At 44.7% G+C, this 19300-nt stretch overlaps 1 protein-coding gene across 2 annotated transcripts in view; it reads right to left on the bottom strand.

Annotated features, from left to right (window-relative positions):
- SPATS2 (spermatogenesis associated serine rich 2) overlaps positions 1-19300 on the bottom strand; it is a 128594-nt gene that overhangs the window by 19404 nt on the left and 89890 nt on the right. Inside the window, exons 1-6 of one of the 2 annotated variants that reach the window (XM_069758365.1) lie at positions 8910-9169; positions 6074-6153; positions 4761-4869; positions 3519-3568; positions 830-1091; positions 131-328 (exon numbers count right to left, since the gene is read on the bottom strand). In XM_069758365.1, coding sequence (XP_069614466.1) covers positions 131-328; positions 830-1091; positions 3519-3568; positions 4761-4869; positions 6074-6112 — 658 coding nt within the window. In that variant the 5' untranslated portion in view covers positions 6113-6153; positions 8910-9169. Of the gene's footprint in view, positions 1-130; positions 329-829; positions 1092-3518; positions 3569-4760; positions 4870-6073; positions 6154-8909; positions 9170-19300 lie in introns of those variants that run through there. The other variant, XM_069758363.1, reaches the window with a different exon arrangement.

Here is a 19300-nt window from a genome sequence, read left to right as displayed (position 1 = left end):
GAAGAGGACATGAGCACCACTGGAACCCGGCGATTGGTAGGAATTTTAATGCAACTACACTCCATGCACACATTTAGAAAGATTAAGGGAATAGTATTCTTGTTGGGAGTGCTTCTTTCACTTATCTTACCAAGCTTCCTAGATCCTGAGGATAACTGGACATCCTCTGCTAAAGATGAAGACAGAGACTGAGAGCTAGACACGCTTCCAGAGCGAGCTTTGCTGTGCCTATAGTCTGAGGGGGCAGCTTTCTGTTGCCGATTCTGTGGAACGCGAGGAGCAGACAGCTTGAGATCTAGATCTGGACGGCCATTTTGAAACGTAGAGGCTGTGAAGAGAAGACCACAGTTTACATGAAGAGTAGTAAGGGATGATGCAAGTCATTGCTAGAATGATTTTTCTCACCATTACTGTGGAAAAAAATCCAAATAATACCCATGGTTCGGCCAATATGTACAGATTCCCCTGCACTTGTATTGTCAAAATATGAAGTTCTATAAATATTCATAAAAAGGTAGAAGTCCTGTACCACGTAAAAAGAAAAAAATAAAGCTGATCATGGTGGGTCCCTGCTTGTGTCCATTTCTCCTACAGCAACACATTGAAATCTAATCTGTTGGAGAGACTACCCTCTAAAAGGGGAGATCATCAACCATCTGCACAGACGCTCTATTCTGACTAACAGAGTGTTGACCTAGTGCAGGGATAGCCCCACCATTCTACTAATGTCATAATGGGGCACACATGCTGCTTATAGCACACATCCCCTTATATTTCAACCCTCAAAAGTTAATGACCTCAATGCTCAGCACTTCAATTTCTCTCTCACCAGAATGATTGGCTACAACAGGGGTAGTTGGCTCGGAGTCTTCCAGTTCTCTGGCATCTAAAGAAAGTGTATCCAAGCCTTCACTGAGTGAATCCACAGACTCCGTGTCATGGGTGGAACCATTAATGTGATAACCATTGAGTCCACTTTTGTCAGAAGATGCTGCGTTCTTCTCCAGCTCCGCAGACGCTGCTTTTCCAGGCTCCACTGCATTGGTGGCAGGTGCAGGCTCAGCTTTGGGCTTCGTCTTCTTCTTCTTATTCTATTGGAGAATGTGAAGTTACATCAGAGACAAATGCTGTGGTTACACACAGGGCAGCCAGAGGAACACACTTTAGAATGGTCGTGGAGGAACACGCTTTGGGTAAGGGAACTTGCTTCATAACACACAATACATCATCCTGGGAATTAACTTTACAGTGATCAGGAGATATGACTTGGAATACGCAGTATTAAGAAAAAATATTGTCGGTGGAAATCTAACCATTGTCAGGGAATTCTGGTTATGGGTTTATCTCATGTGAAATGCACTTGACATTTACATTGACTGTAAAGTGGAAATTGCCGTATGATTGCACAGTAAATAATTCTAGATAAATAGACTTTTCACATGACACGGCCCTCAAGTACAGCAATAATTTCACGAGGTTTAACCTCTATGGTCTAGCTTAAACAGGACTTATTGGTTACGAAAAACCCAAAGTAACTGCTGATTACCTTTCTCAAGTACAAATGGGTTTTGACTCATTTCACCAGACTGTGTGCAAAAATCTAGTGAGTATTTTTCTGGTCTTTACTAATGAATCAGTCAATCAAGGGTGAAGATTTATGAGCCTGACCCTTACTTCATACTGCAATTTATGTAATTAACCCATTACTTGCCAAATTAAATTTTTTACAAGAACGGATTTTTCAGAAAAGGGCATCCCAATATTCATTTAAAAATGACAATGACATGATTTCCTATTTTGAAAACATTCATTTTACAAACAACACAAAAAATTGGACCTAATTATAAAAATGATAAAATCTTAGTTGCTGGAAGCTAAAGATTAGGTGTCCCAAAAAAAGGACATTGGCAGATAATGGGTTAATATTATGTAATACAATGCTCTTCTGTACTATGAAGTGGAAATAAAAGAATACAGAGGCTTCTAAAGGATTAATTTGTAAAATAAGAAGCTGCTTGTGAAGGGCAAACCTGGATCTCTCGCTGCATACTGTGCACAGACAGCTGTAGCTCCCTCATAAGAAGTCAGTGACAGATTTACCTTAGTTTTTTCTAGCTACCCCCTGCAATGCCCGAATACCCAGTAATGACAATGCACAGCATGAAGACGGCAGCACAGATCTCATGTGTTTCCATGCTGCACACTCCAAGTCTCCAGTTCCCTACAGTAGTAAATCTCTGCTTGAGACAGGAAGTCTCACACAGGTTGCAAAATAGTGAAATAGCAGAGAGCCTGGACCAGACCGCCCCGCAGGTGATAATAATTAAAGTTATTTTTCTTCTCTTACAGGTCAGGTTGGGGGCAGATATACAGCCCTGAAAAGTGATTGCAGTATCTCTTATTAGCCAAACCTGGTGACAGGTTCTCTTTAAAGGTACCGTCACACTAAGCGACGCTGCAGCGATACCGACAACGATGTTGATCGCTGCAGCATCGCTGTTTGGTCGCTGGAGAGCTGTCACACAGACAGCTCTCCAGCGACCAACGATCCCGAAGTCCCCGGGTAACCAGGGTAAACATCGGGTTACTAAGCGCAGGGCCGCGCTTAGTAGCCCGATGTTTACCCTGGTTACCGTTGTAAATGTAAAAAAACAAACACTACATACTTACATTCCCGGTGTCTGGTCATGTCCCTCGCCTTCAGCTTCCTGCACTGACTGAGCGCCGGCCATAAAGTACAGCGGTGACGTCACCGCTGTGCTGTGCTTTACGGCTGGCCGGCGCTCACCAGTCAGTGCGGGAAGCTGACGGCGGGGGACATGACCAGACACCGGGAATGTAAGTATGTAGTGTTTTTTTTTTTACATTTACAACGGTAACCAGGGTAAACATCGGGTTACTAAGCGCGGCCCTGCGCTTAGTAACCAGATATTTACCCTGGTTACCAGTGAACACGTCGCTGGATCGGCGTCACACACGCCGATCCAGCGATGTCAGCGAGAGATCCAGCGACAAAATAAAGTGCTGGACTTTCCCCAGCGACCAACGATCTCCCAGCAGGGGCCTGATCGTTGGTCGCTGTCACACACAACGATCTCGTTAACGATATCGTTGCTGCGTCACAAAAAACAACGATATCGTTAACGATATCGTTATGTGTGACGGTACCTTTAGTTTGTGTTTTTGAAAGGGACAAAGCTATTATCACTAAATCCTACACAACCTATCTAGTTTTACTAATTATATACACACTTAAGAAAAGTTGGCATCATGAAGTTTTCCAGGACGTTTCCCTTTTTATAACCAATAACTGAAAATTCATGTCATTTGATCACGAAATGATGTAAAAAACTATCAATTTGTGTGTCCACTGCGGGCTCCAATGTAATAAGATAACATTTACATTGGGTCTGCACCTAGAGCAGATTCAGTTCTCTAGAAGAAACGAGGTCATTAAACTTGTAGACTAAGACATTCAATGAACGTTTGGGTAATCTAAGAACCTATATGATCATTACCTTCTTTTTACCCAAAACTGTCCATTCTTTTAGAACTTCCACTGCATTGCCTGGGAAAAAAAGAAGAAATGCATCATATCACCAGTGATGAAAAACAGCCCACCTATACTTTAACATGTGTCTGCAAATTTAGGTTTACACTTTGTATACAGATGTATAATTAAGTAAAGGAGTTATGGATCGCACATGACTTTTACTCCACATCAGATTGCACTCATTAGTAAAGCGAACCATTTTAATAACAGTTAGTACAAAATTGATATTAAGCCATCAACACAAGAAAAAAATGCACTTGAAGAATCTATGGTATAGAGGTTATCTGCTATAAATATATATCACCTTTCAAAAAAAGGCTAACACTGGCCGATTTAACAAATGCCAAATACATGGGGAGAAGAGTGCGGAGATAAAGGCTCAGCAGCAAGACCCTCCCACACAATCTGACTTCTGGGGGGCTTACAATGAAAAAGGGGGTCCAAAGTGGACAAACCATTTGACGATGTACAAGAAGCATATTATACATATGTAATAATCTTAGAGAACAGAGAAGTCTTTTTGGAGGCCACGATACTGCACCTACAGAGGTGTCTGATACAGGCATATAGTTTTTTTTCTTCATCAGACTGTACAATGATCTAACAGGGCGAAAAAAAGTGACGTTTCATCAGATGCTGTATACAAAATTGTATTTTCATATTGAAAAACTTCTTGAGAATAAAATTTCCATATGATGCTGTATGAAGACACTACCCTAGGGCACACGGTGTCCATGGCGCCATAGTAAGGGGCTGGAAGAACTCCCAATGGCTCCACAATATGCCTCTCCGCTAGATCCACACAACGGGACATCTTCTGTAAAAGGTCAGAACTGTGAGGTTTTACGTTTGTGGCATCTATCGTACAACTTGTGTACAGATTAAATAACAAGTTATTTTTTAGACAGAACCTGGTCTTGGGAAATTGAGTGGGTGGAAATAGGGCGAGGGTAAACAAGAAGCAGGACTTTGACATATGCTTGGAAATCAGAGTTAAATACGAGAAATAATCTTGCATGGAATTAGGACAATGTGGCCTCAAATGTAAAACTGTACAATAAGTTTCTGATTAATAACGACAAATATCCAGTAGTAAGTCAGGTTTGTGCCAAGGTCAGGAAAGATTTTGCTATATAAACCAGCCCGTCTGCAGAGCGATTCCCCTGTAGCCATCAATCATGATGCATGCACACAGGATACAACCCACCTTCCATGAAAGCTTGTACGGTTCTGTCCACGCAGTTATCAAAGTGTTGGAGCACCAAGATGATCTCATTGTTACTCTTATTGGGGACGACAGAACGCACTGCGTTAATCTAGAAATAAGTGACAAGATTATTTAAGTTGTGTCGTAAAATTATATTGAGGATTCAGCAAAGGAACAATAAAAGTCAGTACGTAATAGCATTCACACATTCGTGCTCCAAGAGATCACGTAATTATCTGATCGCGCAGCCGATAATTCTCCCATAATCAGCCTCTCCCTAACCTGAAATGACTGCTCCCCGGCAGAGATAACATGTAGATATGGGAAACTGAGGGTTTAGTGTCCGTTTACATACAATAGGATTACATAATCGCAAGGGAAATCTTGGAATAGCCGTGTGGCTAAACATTCTGTGCAGTGATGTAATCTCCGTATACACGATCTGTAGAATGAATCTCAAAAAGTGAAAATAGCCTAAACGTACAGGTGCGAAAGTACAGATTTGTCTTTCCTTGTGCACCTGTATTTAAGACTTGAGATAGTTTGAAACAAGTGGCGCAAATGATTGAACTTTAGAGAAAAAAAAAAACGACCCTTGTATTAGGAGAGTCTAAAAGTAGTAAAAAAGTTTTGTTTCCATTTTCAAAGTTAGTGATCTCGTGTCACTTATCTTGAGTCGAGAGGACATGTTTATGACTTAATGCGTCTTCCGGTGCATTTACACTGCATGATTATCAGGAATAAGCGTTTCTAGGTTGTGGAACACAGACATAATTATCAAGAACTGCTCCTGATATTGGCAAATAAAAACAGGCCGTCAGAAACCTGATGAACGAGCAAAAGTTATTGTTCTCGGCAGCACATCATCATTTTGTGTAAAGGCCATGTGCTGCCGAGTAGAGATGAGCGAATTTGCTTGGATTCCCTCTTATTCGGCAAGATATGGCGCCGAATAAGCTGCAGAGGGATCCAGGCTTCCTGGATTGCGCCGGCATGTGCTGCGTGACAGTCACAGCACATGCATGGATAACCACCCAAAGGCTCCCCATGCATGTGCTGTGACTGTTACACAGCCGCGACACATGCAGCTCCAGCCGGCGCAATCCAGGAAGCCGGGTTCCTTCTGCAGCTTATTCGGCGCCATAGGGAATCCAAGCAAATTTGCTCAACTCTACTGCCGAGCCCTTACCCTGCTGGATGTGACCAGCGGACACCAGACAGGCGTGTATTGCTAAGCAGTTCTTTTTGTAGGACATCCAATGTATAGAAAAGAGTAGAATGAAAAGAATATCCTACCATCAGGAAGATCTTACCTTTTCTTTCATATTCTCATAGGAGCCCCCTTGAGCCATGACAGTATTAGACTGGACGTCAAAGACAAAGCCTATTGGATCTGTCAGAAGAAAAGAAAAATAACCAAATGTAATTACGGTATACAAAACAGACAAGAGGTAAAGCTGAAGCTGAACACAAAGACCATCCAATAAAAACTATAGCCACAAAATCTTCAGTTCAAGTTGATGCGTCTAATTCTCGACTAGAGACACAAGCCATAACGATCCGGAGAGAAGGTGGGATGTATCACACCCCATAGAGACAATTTGCATTCCAGCAGACAGATATTAAAAGTAGTTGGCTTGCCTTAACTCTTGGCGGCTCCACCTCAGCAGCATACTGATCCAAGGAAGTTTAGATTAACTTCTGCATGCGTGGCCGTTCTACAACATGACCTACTAAAACTGGAAAAACTCTACAACCCATTAACCACTACGTTCCCTGACTAAAAGACGAACCCTTCACATCACGGAGCGCTCTGCACAGCGCCAATATTAGGAGGACGCCGGGTTAAATCACTTTCACCGCTGTCTTTCCTCGTATAGACACGTACACAATACTGTACAGGACAGAAGATCTCCTGTGTCCACAGGGCTGCAGCTGGACGCTATCACCGTGCGTAATGAGGTGTGACCGCTGCCAAGAAAGGCGAGCATTGGAAGAAATATGGACACAACATGAGGCGCTTGCCCAACAGCTGCAAATATATGCTACAGAGATGCATCATGGAGGCTGAGACGAGGAAGCAGAGGGAATATTAGTCACCAGCGTGAAGGATATGTGAGTCTACAAACAAGATGTAGTGGGAACCAAAATGCTCTCACAATTCAAAACTGGTCAAATACCAGGAGCCAGGTGGCCCATGATCCCAGGAATCTGCTTCCGGCATCTGTAATTTTTGGCCATTTTCTGTTGAGCATGTGGGAAGGGGATGGGATCATTCCACCCTACCTACCTATGCCCCAAATGTTCCGCCCAGTACTGTTTAGGTAGACTGGGCAAGTAATAGGGGGCTGTTCAGGAACCTTTATGTGAGGGTCTATTACTGTAATCATAATGTCCAGTGATAAACCACCAAGGAAAGTGTCACCATATAGGAGGAGTAGAGGATAACATCTAGTGAACCAAGCAGGAAACACTTTTGAGACTTTCCAAACTTTGAAGAAATGTTGTCTTGATTGGAATAGACTTTAAGGTGGACCTATCACCGGATTTCACTATACGAACTGCATACATTGTTATATAAATCACTTAGACCTGATGAGGCTGGTGTACTTAGGACTTTACAGCTGTCTGATGTGGATATTAAAAGAGTATTTGAGGAGTGCTGCTAAGAGTAAGAGACTTCACCACTACACAAGAGACCTGTCAGCAGGGTTTTGTGGTCCCATCTGAGAGCAGCATAAAGTAGCGGCAGAGACCCGGATTCCACTTACTGAGCTTCTTTCTGTAGTTTTGGTAAATCACTGCTGGAGCTCAGAGTTCTGTGAATCTACAATATTCATTAGCCCCGATTTTCCTTACCGCTGTCAAAGGTGTGGGCCGCATCTGAAAGAGCTCATTACTGAGAAGACTTGCATAGCTGCAGCAGACTGTGCAGTTATTGTAGAAAAACTATAGCAAGAAGCCCAGTAAGTGACTCATGGCTGTAACCAACCTACTTTATGCTGTGTTCAGATTAGGAAGCATAAACGTGGTGACAGACTCCCTGTTAGCCAACCGCTCACCAACCCTACGGTGCAGTCGGATGGCAGTGTAGATCGGATCGGAGCGCGACAGCTTCATGTATTTCTATGCAGCCGTCACGCTCGGTCCCTAGAGCCAGCGGCCAGTTTGTGCACTGGGATCCGATCTCTGTGTGATTTAAATGGCCGTCTGACTGCGCCCTACTAGATGCAGCTTGTACTTGGCAGTAGAAGGTTCAGCAGCAGCAAGGAGGAGGGACACTGAGGAGTTTACAATTTAAAAAAAAATTTAACAATGTAAATTGTATTGTGAGTTCTAGTGACAAATTTGCTTTAAGATTTTTTTTTTTTACCCTTCCTGGTGACCACACCTTGGTAGAATATTTTGAGTGCTCCACATTCTCAGCCATTTCCTACTGACTAGATACATGGCATGACCAAGCTGGTTAGAATAATGTCATACAGATGGAAAAACATCCAGTCGCCTTCACTCTCCGCTAATGAAGTAAACTGACCCTTCTATAGAAGAAATCGCAGAAATTCTTCAGTCTAGAGACTGCCCCAAATGAGGCCAACCTGATACAGCGAAGGGATGGTCCAGTCCCTCTGTGCGCGGGTGGCAGCCATATCAATGATTGCACGCACACAGTCACTTACTGCATGGAAGGACCATTACAATTAAGGTAATGGTGGTCTGCACATCATCCGCAAATGTAACAGAATATTGTTAATAAGAAGCAGGGAATCCTGGAAACAAAGTGTGCGCTGAACTTAAGACCTCTTGTGCAGCTGGTAAAGGGAGCGAGGACCTGGTAGACATGGATTTCTGCAAGCCCAGTTAAAGATTTCTAACATTTAGCAGCTGTTCTGTGAACCGTACGACAGGGCTCAGGAATGTGACTGCACCTGCAACCAATCCTACTCATTCTAGGGGTCTGCTGCAATCAGATTGCCCATTTTAACGCCCTCCTCCAAAAAAAATCATAAAGTGGTCTCAATACAGTTGTGCGTGCACCTGCTGAGCGCACATCCCCCCAGGACAGTTGTGTAACACTATACATGTGCTCCATCCCGGCCTAGCTACATATAGAACAATACACACACGTACTCCACTGCCGCCATCTCTTACCAGTATGAAGCCCCCGAGCAGCGCGATGAGCCAGTGTGCTGGAGTAAGACCACAGGGACGAGCTGTGACCAGGTACAGGGACGAGCTGTGACCAGGTACAGGGCCAGCAGTGAATGTTACCTGCTGGGAGCGATCCTGGAAGGTGTCGCACTATTTCACAGGCGGATGCTTTGCCAACCACACCCCTTCCACTGTCAAAGGCTCTCCTGCGTACCTGCCATCACATTGGTCACAGTCAGAAGACAATGAGCACGCAAAGCAAGTACAACTATCCCTTGTCATAAATGCATAGCATGCTGGCTGACGTCAATCCAGCTGGGAGGCGGCGTGGAACGGCTGATAATACAGTGGACTTGGAAACAGGTTCGACTCAAAGTACAAAACATTTTCCTTTATTTAACAATACAGCTTCAAGAGCTTTTCAGGGGACCGCCATGGAGCCCAGCATTGCCCATCGATTCCGAGTGCACTGCAGTTATCATTCAGTCCTTCCACAAACCCTGAGCTACAATGCAAGAAGGAACAGCATTATTCACCTCCATCACTCTGGCTCATGAAAGAAATGAAAGATCTGCAGTGAAGACTGACACCCAGCAGAAGCCAATGACGCGTTACATATCACTGGTTGTTACTGTAAAACATGTCAAGATACAGGGAACCAGATGAGGCATCCATGCCGCCTGAACCACGAGAGCATGAAGCAGACGCCGGCTGCCTTATACGCGGTACCCCGAAAGGTGGCAGCTTTTCCGATAATATTTTAGGATTAGCTGGCCAGGGGCGACATGTCCTAGAGGTGATACTGCATGCAGCATAATGCTCACCAAGCCGCCTCCAAACATTTGTGTCTGTCACGTGTGCCTGGTTGTTAGGATAACATGGCGGCACTGGTGGCATGCCAATCCGGGTGACATCTGGTGAAGGCACAGTGCTGGTCTGAGCCCAGGACTCACTGCAGGAGGGCAGGCTCTGACCGATTCAGCTTGCCGGTAGCCACCGGAGACTATCTTGTAGGGCTCCGGCAGTGCCCCTTGTCACACAAAAGACGCAGTGCCCTTCTACAGCCCTGTCCGGCTCTACACATGCCCTGGTATCTGCTCCAGGCCCTTGGGACTGTGCTGGTAGACACCGTAAACCTTGTGACGCCATGAGAGCCATCCTGGAGGGGTACAACTGCCCTGGTAACAGCCTGATGCCACCAGGGATGACATGGACACCAGCAAAAACAAAGCTACAGAAGGTTTATTGAATAGCTCAGTAACGATAAGTAGAGGCCAAGACCCGGATTCATCAGGACCAGCGTTTTTCATGCCTGTTCTTGATGAGGGGTCATGTTGGAGTCAGATGCTCCAGATTCAATAAGACACGTCTCTTACTCATGAATTAGACAAGCTGTGGCATCCCGCCTCTGTCCACCCCAAAATCGAAACGTGAGAAAACGACAACTTTTCTGCTATAAAATCTTTGATGAATCGGGCCTGTCTGTGGCACATCACCTGCATTCCCTTTTTAGGCCTCGCCTTGATGTTGCCTCTCCCAGATTCAATTACTTAGGTTTCCCAACAGGACATGGTATCACTGAAGGTTCATTAACTTAAGGTTACACTGTAACCTATATACACATTATTGGCGGAGTCTGGCTGCCATTAGGTCACCTATATACACATTATGGGCAGAGTCTAGCTGCCATTAGGTCACTGATACACATTATGGGCGGAGTATGGCTGCATTAGGTCACCGATATACACATTATTGGCGGAGTCTGGCTGCCATTAGGTCACCGATATACACATTATTGGCGGAGTATGGCTGCATTAGGTCACCGATATACACATTATGGGCAGAGTCTGGCTGCATTAGGTCACCGATATACACATTATGGGCGGAGTCTGGCTGCATTAGGTCACCGATATACACATTATGGGCGGAGTCTGGCTGCATTAGGTCACCGATATACATTATGGGCGGAGTCTGGCTGCATTAGGTCACCGATATACATTATGGGCAGAGTCTGGCTGCATTAGGTCACCGATATACACATTATGGGCAGAGTCTGGCTGCATTAGGTCACCGATATACACAGTATGGGCAGAGTCTGGCTGCATTAGGTCACCGATATACACATTATGGGCGGAGTCTGGCTGCATTAGGTCACCGATATACACATTATGGGCGGAGTCTGGCTGCATTAGGTCACCGATATACACATTATGGGCGGAGTCTGGCTGCATTAGGTCACCGATATATATATTATGGGCAGAGTCTGGCTGCCATTAGGTCACTGATATACACATTATGGGCAGAGTCTGGCTGCCATTAGGTCACCGATATACACATTATGGGCAGAGTCTGGCTGCCATTAGGTCACCGATATACACATTATGGGTGGAATCTGGCTGACATTAGGTCACCGATATACACATTATGGGCGGAGTCTGGCTGCATTAGGTCACCGATATACACATTATGGGCGGAGTCTGGCTGCATTAGGTCACTGATATACACATTATGGGCAGAGTCTGGCTGCCATTAGGTCACCGATATACACATTATGGGCAGAGTCTGGCTGCCATTAGGTCACTGATATACACATTATGGGCAGAGTCTGGCTGCCATTAGGTCACCGATATACACATTATGGGCAGAGTCTGGCTGCCATTAGGTCACCGATATACACATTATGGGTGGAATCTGGCTGACATTAGGTATGCATGGTTACGATCACCAACATCTAACTCACTATATGTCCTGGATGAGAATGGGAATGATTATGCGCAGGTGTGAGCTCCTGCAATGCCTGCTCATGAGGTAAGCAACATAGAAAAGAAGAACAGTTTTTCTGATTTGCTACCTGGGGGTTTATTTGCCAATAATATTACCACCATTACATATTGGGACAGGATCCTGGAGATGGGACTACCCCTTTAAGGAAAATCCACAGCGCGTTTAGCTTCAGATATGAGTACACAGAGCAGCTTTCGTGCTGGCGGTTCTCTAGCGCAGGTCACAGTGCCCAATCAATGAATCACCAACACTAGTATAATCTACTATTGTCTATGCCACAAACCTAGGGATCCAGAGTACAGGATGAGACCTACCACAGAACATGGAAGGAACAGAGAAGCACACGAAAGACTTCAGGTATCGTGCATTGTGTGCGCAGGGCTGTACCAGGATATAGACCTGGACAAACCAGATCATTCGTTTTCTCCAAAAGACGACAAGAAAGAACGACACAGAAATTTGAATATGAAACCTTGTGAGAATCAGGAAGGTCCAGTGCCCATGTTATGACTGAGCAGGATGTTAGCCGGGTTTTCACCATCTCATTACGTGACGGAATATCACCAACACATGCCATTATTTGTAGGCTGTAGGCAGTAGAATGAAGGGTCTGTTGAGCAGATGTGTTGGGTCCCGTTTAGCTTTTGTTCCTGCGCAGGAACAGCAGTGCAGCCTCATACAAGGGAAAATGGCTGCAGTGCAGACACCAACAGACGAGAGGCCGGGAGCCCCGCTATTCAGGGAAAACTAAGGAGATGCAGCGCAACACCCCCAAACAGAACATGACTTCTGTTCCACAGCCATCTCCCCAAGACATTTCCATACACAAGAACATCTCCCAGAGGAGAAAAGGGAACGGCCATTGTAAGCCACCATGCTGCATCTTTACCTCACAGGACACCATCTCTGAGGGAAGGCAGGAGGCCCATACACATTAGACAGCTGACCTATCCCGCTGATATTGGCGAACGTTAAGGTACCGTCACACATAGCGACGCTGCAGCGATACCGACAACGATCCGGATCGCTGCAGCGTCGCTGTTTGGTCGCTGGAGAGCTGTCACACAGACAGCTCTCCAGCGACCAACGATCCCGAGGTCCCCGGTAACCAGGGTAAACATCGGGTAACTAAGCGCAGGGCCGCGCTTAGTAACCCGATGTTTACCCTGGTTACCATCCTAAAAAGTAAAAAAACAAACGCTACATACTTACCTACAGCCGTCTGTCCTCGGCGCTCTGCTTCTCTGGTCTGGCTGTGAGCGCCGGGCAGCCAGAAAGCAGAGCGGTGACGTCACCGCTCTGCTTTCCGGCTGACCGACGCTCACAGCCAGAGCAGGAGGAGTGCAGAGCACAGCGCTGGAGGACAGACAGCGGTAGGTAAGTATGTAGTGTTTGTTTTTTTACTTTTAGGATGGTAACCAGGGTAAACATCGGGTTACTAAGCGCGGCCCTGCGCTTAGTTACCCGATGTTTACCCTGGTTACCAGCAAAGACATCGCTGAATCGGTGTCACACACGCCGATTCAGCGATGTCTACGGGGAGTCCAGCGACGAAATAAAGTTCTGGACTTTCTTCCCCGACCAGCGATCTCCCAGCAGGGGCCTGATCGCTGCTGCCTGTCACACTGGACGATATCGCTAGCGAGGACGCTGCAACGTCACGGATCGCTAGCGATATCGTCTAGTGTGACAGTACCTTTAGCCTAATGTATAAAGTAATGGCATATCCTAGTGATATACAACCCCATCTTATGATGAAAAACATTTTTTACATCTTAAAGGGAACCTATCATGTAAAATAATGCCATTTTTTAAAATCCTTTTAACCCCTTAAGCCCCAAGGGTGGTTTGCACGTTAATGACCGGGCCAATTTTTACAATTCTGACCACTGTCCCTTTATGAGGTTATAACTCTGGAACGCTTCAATGGATCCCGGTTATTCTGACATTGTTTTCTCGTGACATATTGGGCTTCATGAAAGTGGTAACATTTCTTTGATATTAACTGTGTTTATTTGTGAAAAAAATGGAAATTTGGCGAAAACTTTGAAAATTTCACAATTTTCCAACTTTGAATTTTTATGCAAATAAATCACAGAGATATGTCACACAAAATACTTAAGTAACATTTCCCACATGTCTACTTTACATCAGCACAATTTTGGAACCAAAATGTTTTTTTGTTAGGGAGTTATAAGGGTTAAAACACTTTTTTCTTTAGGGACCACATCACATTTGGGTCTATATGATAGAAAATAACCAAGTGTGACACCATTCTAAAAACTGCACCCCTCAAGGTGCTCAAAACCACATTCAAGAAGTTTATTAATCCTTCAGGTGTTTCACAGGAATTTTTGAAATGTTTAAAAAAACTAACATTTAACTTTTTTTTCACAAAAAAATTACTTCAACTCCAATGTTTTATTTTACCAAGGGTAACAGGAGAAAATGGACCCCAAAAGTTGTTGTACAATTTGTACTGAGTACAGCAATACCCCATAAGTGGGGGTAAACCACTGTTTGGGCGCATGGCAGAGCTCGGAAGGGAAGGAGCGCCATTTGACTATTCAATGCAAAATTGACTGGAATTGAGATGGGACACCATGTTGCGTTTGGAGAGCCACTGATGTGCCTAAACATTGAAACCCCCCAACAAGTGACACCATTTTGGAAAGTAGACCCCCTAAGGAACTTATCTAGATGTGCGGTGAGAGCTTTGAACCCCCAAGTGTTTCACTACAGTTTATAACGCAGAGGCGTAAAAATAAAAAATAAAAATTTCCACAAAAATTATTTTTTAGCCCCCAGTTTTGCATTTTCCCAAGGGTAACAAGAGAAATTGGACACCAGAAGTTTTTGTCCAATTTGTCCTGAGTACGCTGATATGTGGGGGGGAACCACCGTTTGGGCGCATGGCAGAGCTCGGAAGGGAAGGAGTGCCATTTGGAATGCAGGCTTAGATGGATTGGTCTGCAGGTGTCAAGTTGCATTTGCAGAGCCCCTGATGTACCTAAACAGTAGAAACCCCCACAAGTGACCCCATATTGGAACCTAGACCCACCCAAGGAACTTATCTAGATGTGTTGTGAGAACTTTGAACACCCAAGTATTTCACTACAGTTATTAATGCAGAGCCGTGAAAATAAAAAAATCATTTTTTTCCTACAAAAATGGTTTTTAGCCCCCAAATGTTTATATTCCCAAGGGTAACAAGAGAAATTGGACCCCAGAAGTTGTTGTCCTATTTGTCCTGAGTACGCTGATACCCCATATGTTGGGGTAAACCCCTGTTTGGGCGCACGGGGGAGCTCGGAAGGGAAGGAGCACTGTTTTGCTTTTTCAACACAGAATTGGCTGGAATTGAGATCAGACGCCATGTCGCGTTTGGAGAGCCCTGATGTGCCTAAGCAGTGGAAACCCCCAATTCTAACTGAAACCCTAATCCAAACACACCCCTAACACTAATCCCAACCATAACTCTAACCACACCCCTAACCCTGACACACCCCTAACCCTAATCCCAACCGTAAATGTAATCCAAATCCTAACCCTAGCCCCAACCCTAACCCTAATGGGAAAATAGAAAAATAAAAAAATTAAAAATGTATTTCCAAGTAAGGGGGTGATGAAGGGGGGTTTGATTTACTTTTATAGTGGGTTTTTTAGCGGATTTTTTTTATGACTGGCAGCCGTCACACACTAAAAGACGCTTTTTATTGCAAAAAATATTTTTTTTGCGTTACAACATTTTGAGAGCTATAATTTTTCCATATTTGGGTCCCCAGAGTCATGTGAGGTCTTGTTTTTTGCGGGACGAGTTGACGTTTTTATTGGTAACGTTTTCGACCACGTGACATTTTTGATCGCTTTTTATTCCGATTTCTGTGGGGCAGTATGACCAAAAACCAGCTATTCATGAATTTCTCTTGAGGGGGGGACGTTTATACCGTTCCGGGTTTGGTAAAATGGATAAAGCAGTTTTATTCTTCGGGTCAGTATGATTACAGCGATACCTCATTTATATTATTTTTTAGGTTTTGGCGCTTTTATACGATAACTATTCTATAGAAAAAATTATTTTTGCATCGCATTATTCTGAGGACTATAACTTTTTTTATTTTTTCGCTGATGACACTGTATGGCAGCTCGTTCTTTGCAGGACAAGATGATGTTTTCAGCGGTACCATGGTTATATACATCCGTCTTTTTGATCGCGTGCTATTCCACTTTTTGTTCGGCGGTATGATAATAAAGCGTAGTTTTTTGCCTTTTTTTACGGTGTTCACTGAAGGGGTTAACTAGTGGGACAGTTTCATAGGTCGGGTCTTTACGGACGCGGCGATAGTAAATGTGTACTTATTTAGATAAAGAAATGTATTTATGGGAATAATAAATATATATATATATATATATTTATTTATTTTTTTTCCCTTTATTTAGGAATTTTTTTTTTTTTTTACACAACTAAATATATATTTTTTTACTTTATAACATTGGCCCAGGGGTGGGCATCATGTTATAAGGTCAGATCGCTGATCTGACACTTTGCAGAGCACTGTGTCAGATCAGCGATCTGACATGCAGGGCTCCTGGGTTACCAGCGCCTGCTCTGAGCAGGCGCTTGGTAAGCCACCTCCCTGCAGGACCCGGATGCAGCCCCGCGGCCATTTTGGATCCGGGGCCTGCAGGGAGAAGAAGGTAGAAGACCCTCTGAGCAAGGCGATCACATCGCCTTGCTGCGAGGGTCTCAGGGAAGCATGCAGGGAGCCCCCTTCCCTGCGCGATGCTTCCCTATACCGCCGGAACACTGCGATCATGTTTGATCGCAGTGTGCTGAGGGTCAATGTGCCGGGGGCGGTCCGTGACTGCTCCTGGCACAAAGTTCCCGGTGTCAGTTGCGATAGTCAGATGACACCCGGCCACGATCGGCTGCACTCCCCCGGCGAGCGCGGCCGATCGCTATGATGCACTATCCTGTCCCTGGGAATTAAGTCCCAGGTCACCTTGACGGGATATGTTGTGGATTCTGTTTTTGGGCTCCCTCTGGTGGTTACAGATGGTACTGGGTGACTTGTGTTTTCTGCGGTCTCTGGTGTCCACCTGTTCTATCAGGATATGGGAGTTTCCTATTTAACCTGGCTTTCTTGTCATTTCCTCGCCGGCTATCAATGTAATCAGTGTGTCCTGTTACCTCTGCTTCCCGCTTCTGTAATCTTCAGGACAAGTTAAGTTTTTGATTTTCCTGTTCCACGTTTTGCTTAATTTTTGTCTTAGTCCAGCTTACAGATATGTGATTCCTTTTTGCTGGTTGCTCTAGTGGGCTGAAATTACTCCTCATGTTCCATGAGTTGGCACATGAGTTCAAGTAATTTCAGGATGGTTTTTTGTAGGGTTTTTCGCTGACCGCGCAGTTCACTTTTGTATCCTCTGCTATCTAGCTTTAGCGGGCCTCATTTTGCTGAATCTGTTTTCATAACTACGTATGTACTTTCCTCTCATTTCACCGTCATTACATGTGGGGGGCTGCTATTTCTGTGGGGTGTTTCTCTGGAGGCAAGAGAGGTCTGTGTTTTTTCTAATAGGGGAAGCTAGTCCTTCGGCTGGTGCGAGACGTCTAGGAATCATCGTAGGCACGTTCCCCGGCTACAGCTAGTTGTGTGTTAGGTTCAGGATCGCGGTCAGCTCAGTTTCCATCACCCTAGAGCTTGTTTTGTTTTTTGTGCTTGTCCTTTTGTGATCCCCTGCCATTGGGATCATGACAGGGATAGTACGTCAAATGGGATTAAGGGGTTAATATATTGCGGTCATCCTATTATACAGCACTGTGTGCTTACAATTGCTCATTTTGCCTTTCCACCCAGCTCTTTTCTATTAGGTCTATGACATCACGTTTGTTTTTAGCTCCCCTACTTCCCAGAGCCATAACTTTTTATTTTTCCGTCAATATGGCCATGTGAGGGCTTATTTTTTGCAGGACAAGTTGTACTTTTGAACAACATCATTGGTTTTAGCATGTCGTGTACTAGAAAACGGGAAAGAAATTCCAAGTGCGGTGAAATTGCAAAAAAAAGTGCAATCCTACACTTGTTTTTTGTTTGGCTTTTTTGCTAGATTCACTAAATGCTAAAACTGACTAAGGCTATTTTCACACTAGCATCGGTACGGGGCCGTTGCGCTGCGTCGGCCCGACGCATACTGTGCAAGCGCCGCACAACGGGGGCAGCGGATGCATTTTTCCAGCACATCCGCTGCCCCACTGTGTGTTGCGGGGAGGTGGGGGCGGAGTTCTGGCCGCGCATGCGCGGTCTGACATGACGTTGCGACGTGTTGCAAAGTGTCGCAATGCGTCGCTAATGTTAGTCAATGGAGAAAAAACTCATCCTGCAAGCAATTTTGCAGGATGCGTTTTTTCTCCTAAACGACGCATTGCGACGTGCAGTGCACGACGCTAGTGTGAAAGTAGCCTTACCGATATGATTTTCCAGGTCATTAAGAGTTCACAGACACCAAACAAATCTAGGTTATTTTTTTTATCTCAGTGGTAAAAAAAAATTCCAAACTTTGCTAAAAAAAATAAATAAAAATTGCGCCATTTTCCGAGACCCGTAGTGTTTCAATTTTTTGTGATCTTGGGTCAGGTGAGGATTTTTTTTCCATGCCAAGCTGACGTTTTTAAAGATACCACATTTGTGCAGATATAGTCTTTGGATCGCCCATTACTGCATTTTAATGCTATGTTGCGGCAACCAAAAAAAAGTCATTCTTGCGTTTCAAATTTTTTTCTCGCTATGCAGTTTTGCGATCAGGATAATCCTTTTTTTTATTGATAGATTAGGCGATTCTGAACACGGCAATACCAAATATCTGTAGGTTTGATTTTTTTTAATTGTTTTATTTTGAATGGGGCAAAAGGGGGGTGATTTAAACTTATATATTTTTTCATATTTTTTTAAAATTTTTTTTTACTTTTGCCATGCTTCAATAGCCTCCATAGGAGGCTAGAAGCTGACAACTCGATCGCCTCTGCTACATAGGAGCGAAGCTCAGATCGCTCCTATGTAAAATTACAGGCTTGCTATGAGCGTCGACGACAGGGTGGCGCTCATAGCAATCCGGCATGAACAACCATAGAGGTCTCAAGAAGACCTCTGGTTGTTATGCTGACGCATCGCTGACCCCGTCAAATGTGCTCATTTCCGGACCCATGGCCGGAAGCGCTAGTTAAATGCCGCCGTCAGCATTTGACAGCGGCATTTAACTAGTTAATAGCGGCGGGTGGATCGCGATTCCACCCGCTGCTATTGCGGGCACATGTCAGCTGTACAAAACAGCTGACTTGTCCCGGCTTTGATGCGGGCTCACCGCCGGGGCCCACATCAAAGCAAGGGATCGGACCTTGGACGTACTATCCCGCCCGAGGTCAGAAATGGGTTAAAAACTTGACAAGCTGAATCCTTCTAAGCTCTATGTAGAAACATGAGGTCAATTTTCTCTCTATGAGTCATCAGTCACTGCAGATATAGGCTGTAACCGCATCCCCAGCACTGACTGACAGCCAGCGGCATGAGCGTGGTTACAGCGGTCACTCTATACACTGAGCGGTGACT

Source organism: Ranitomeya imitator, chromosome 3 (assembly GCF_032444005.1).
Source record: "Ranitomeya imitator isolate aRanImi1 chromosome 3, aRanImi1.pri, whole genome shotgun sequence".
NCBI classification, from domain to species: domain Eukaryota; kingdom Metazoa; phylum Chordata; class Amphibia; order Anura; family Dendrobatidae; genus Ranitomeya; species Ranitomeya imitator.
Note: the sequence above shows the minus strand (reverse complement) of the source record. Positions and strands in the feature narration are given on the sequence as shown.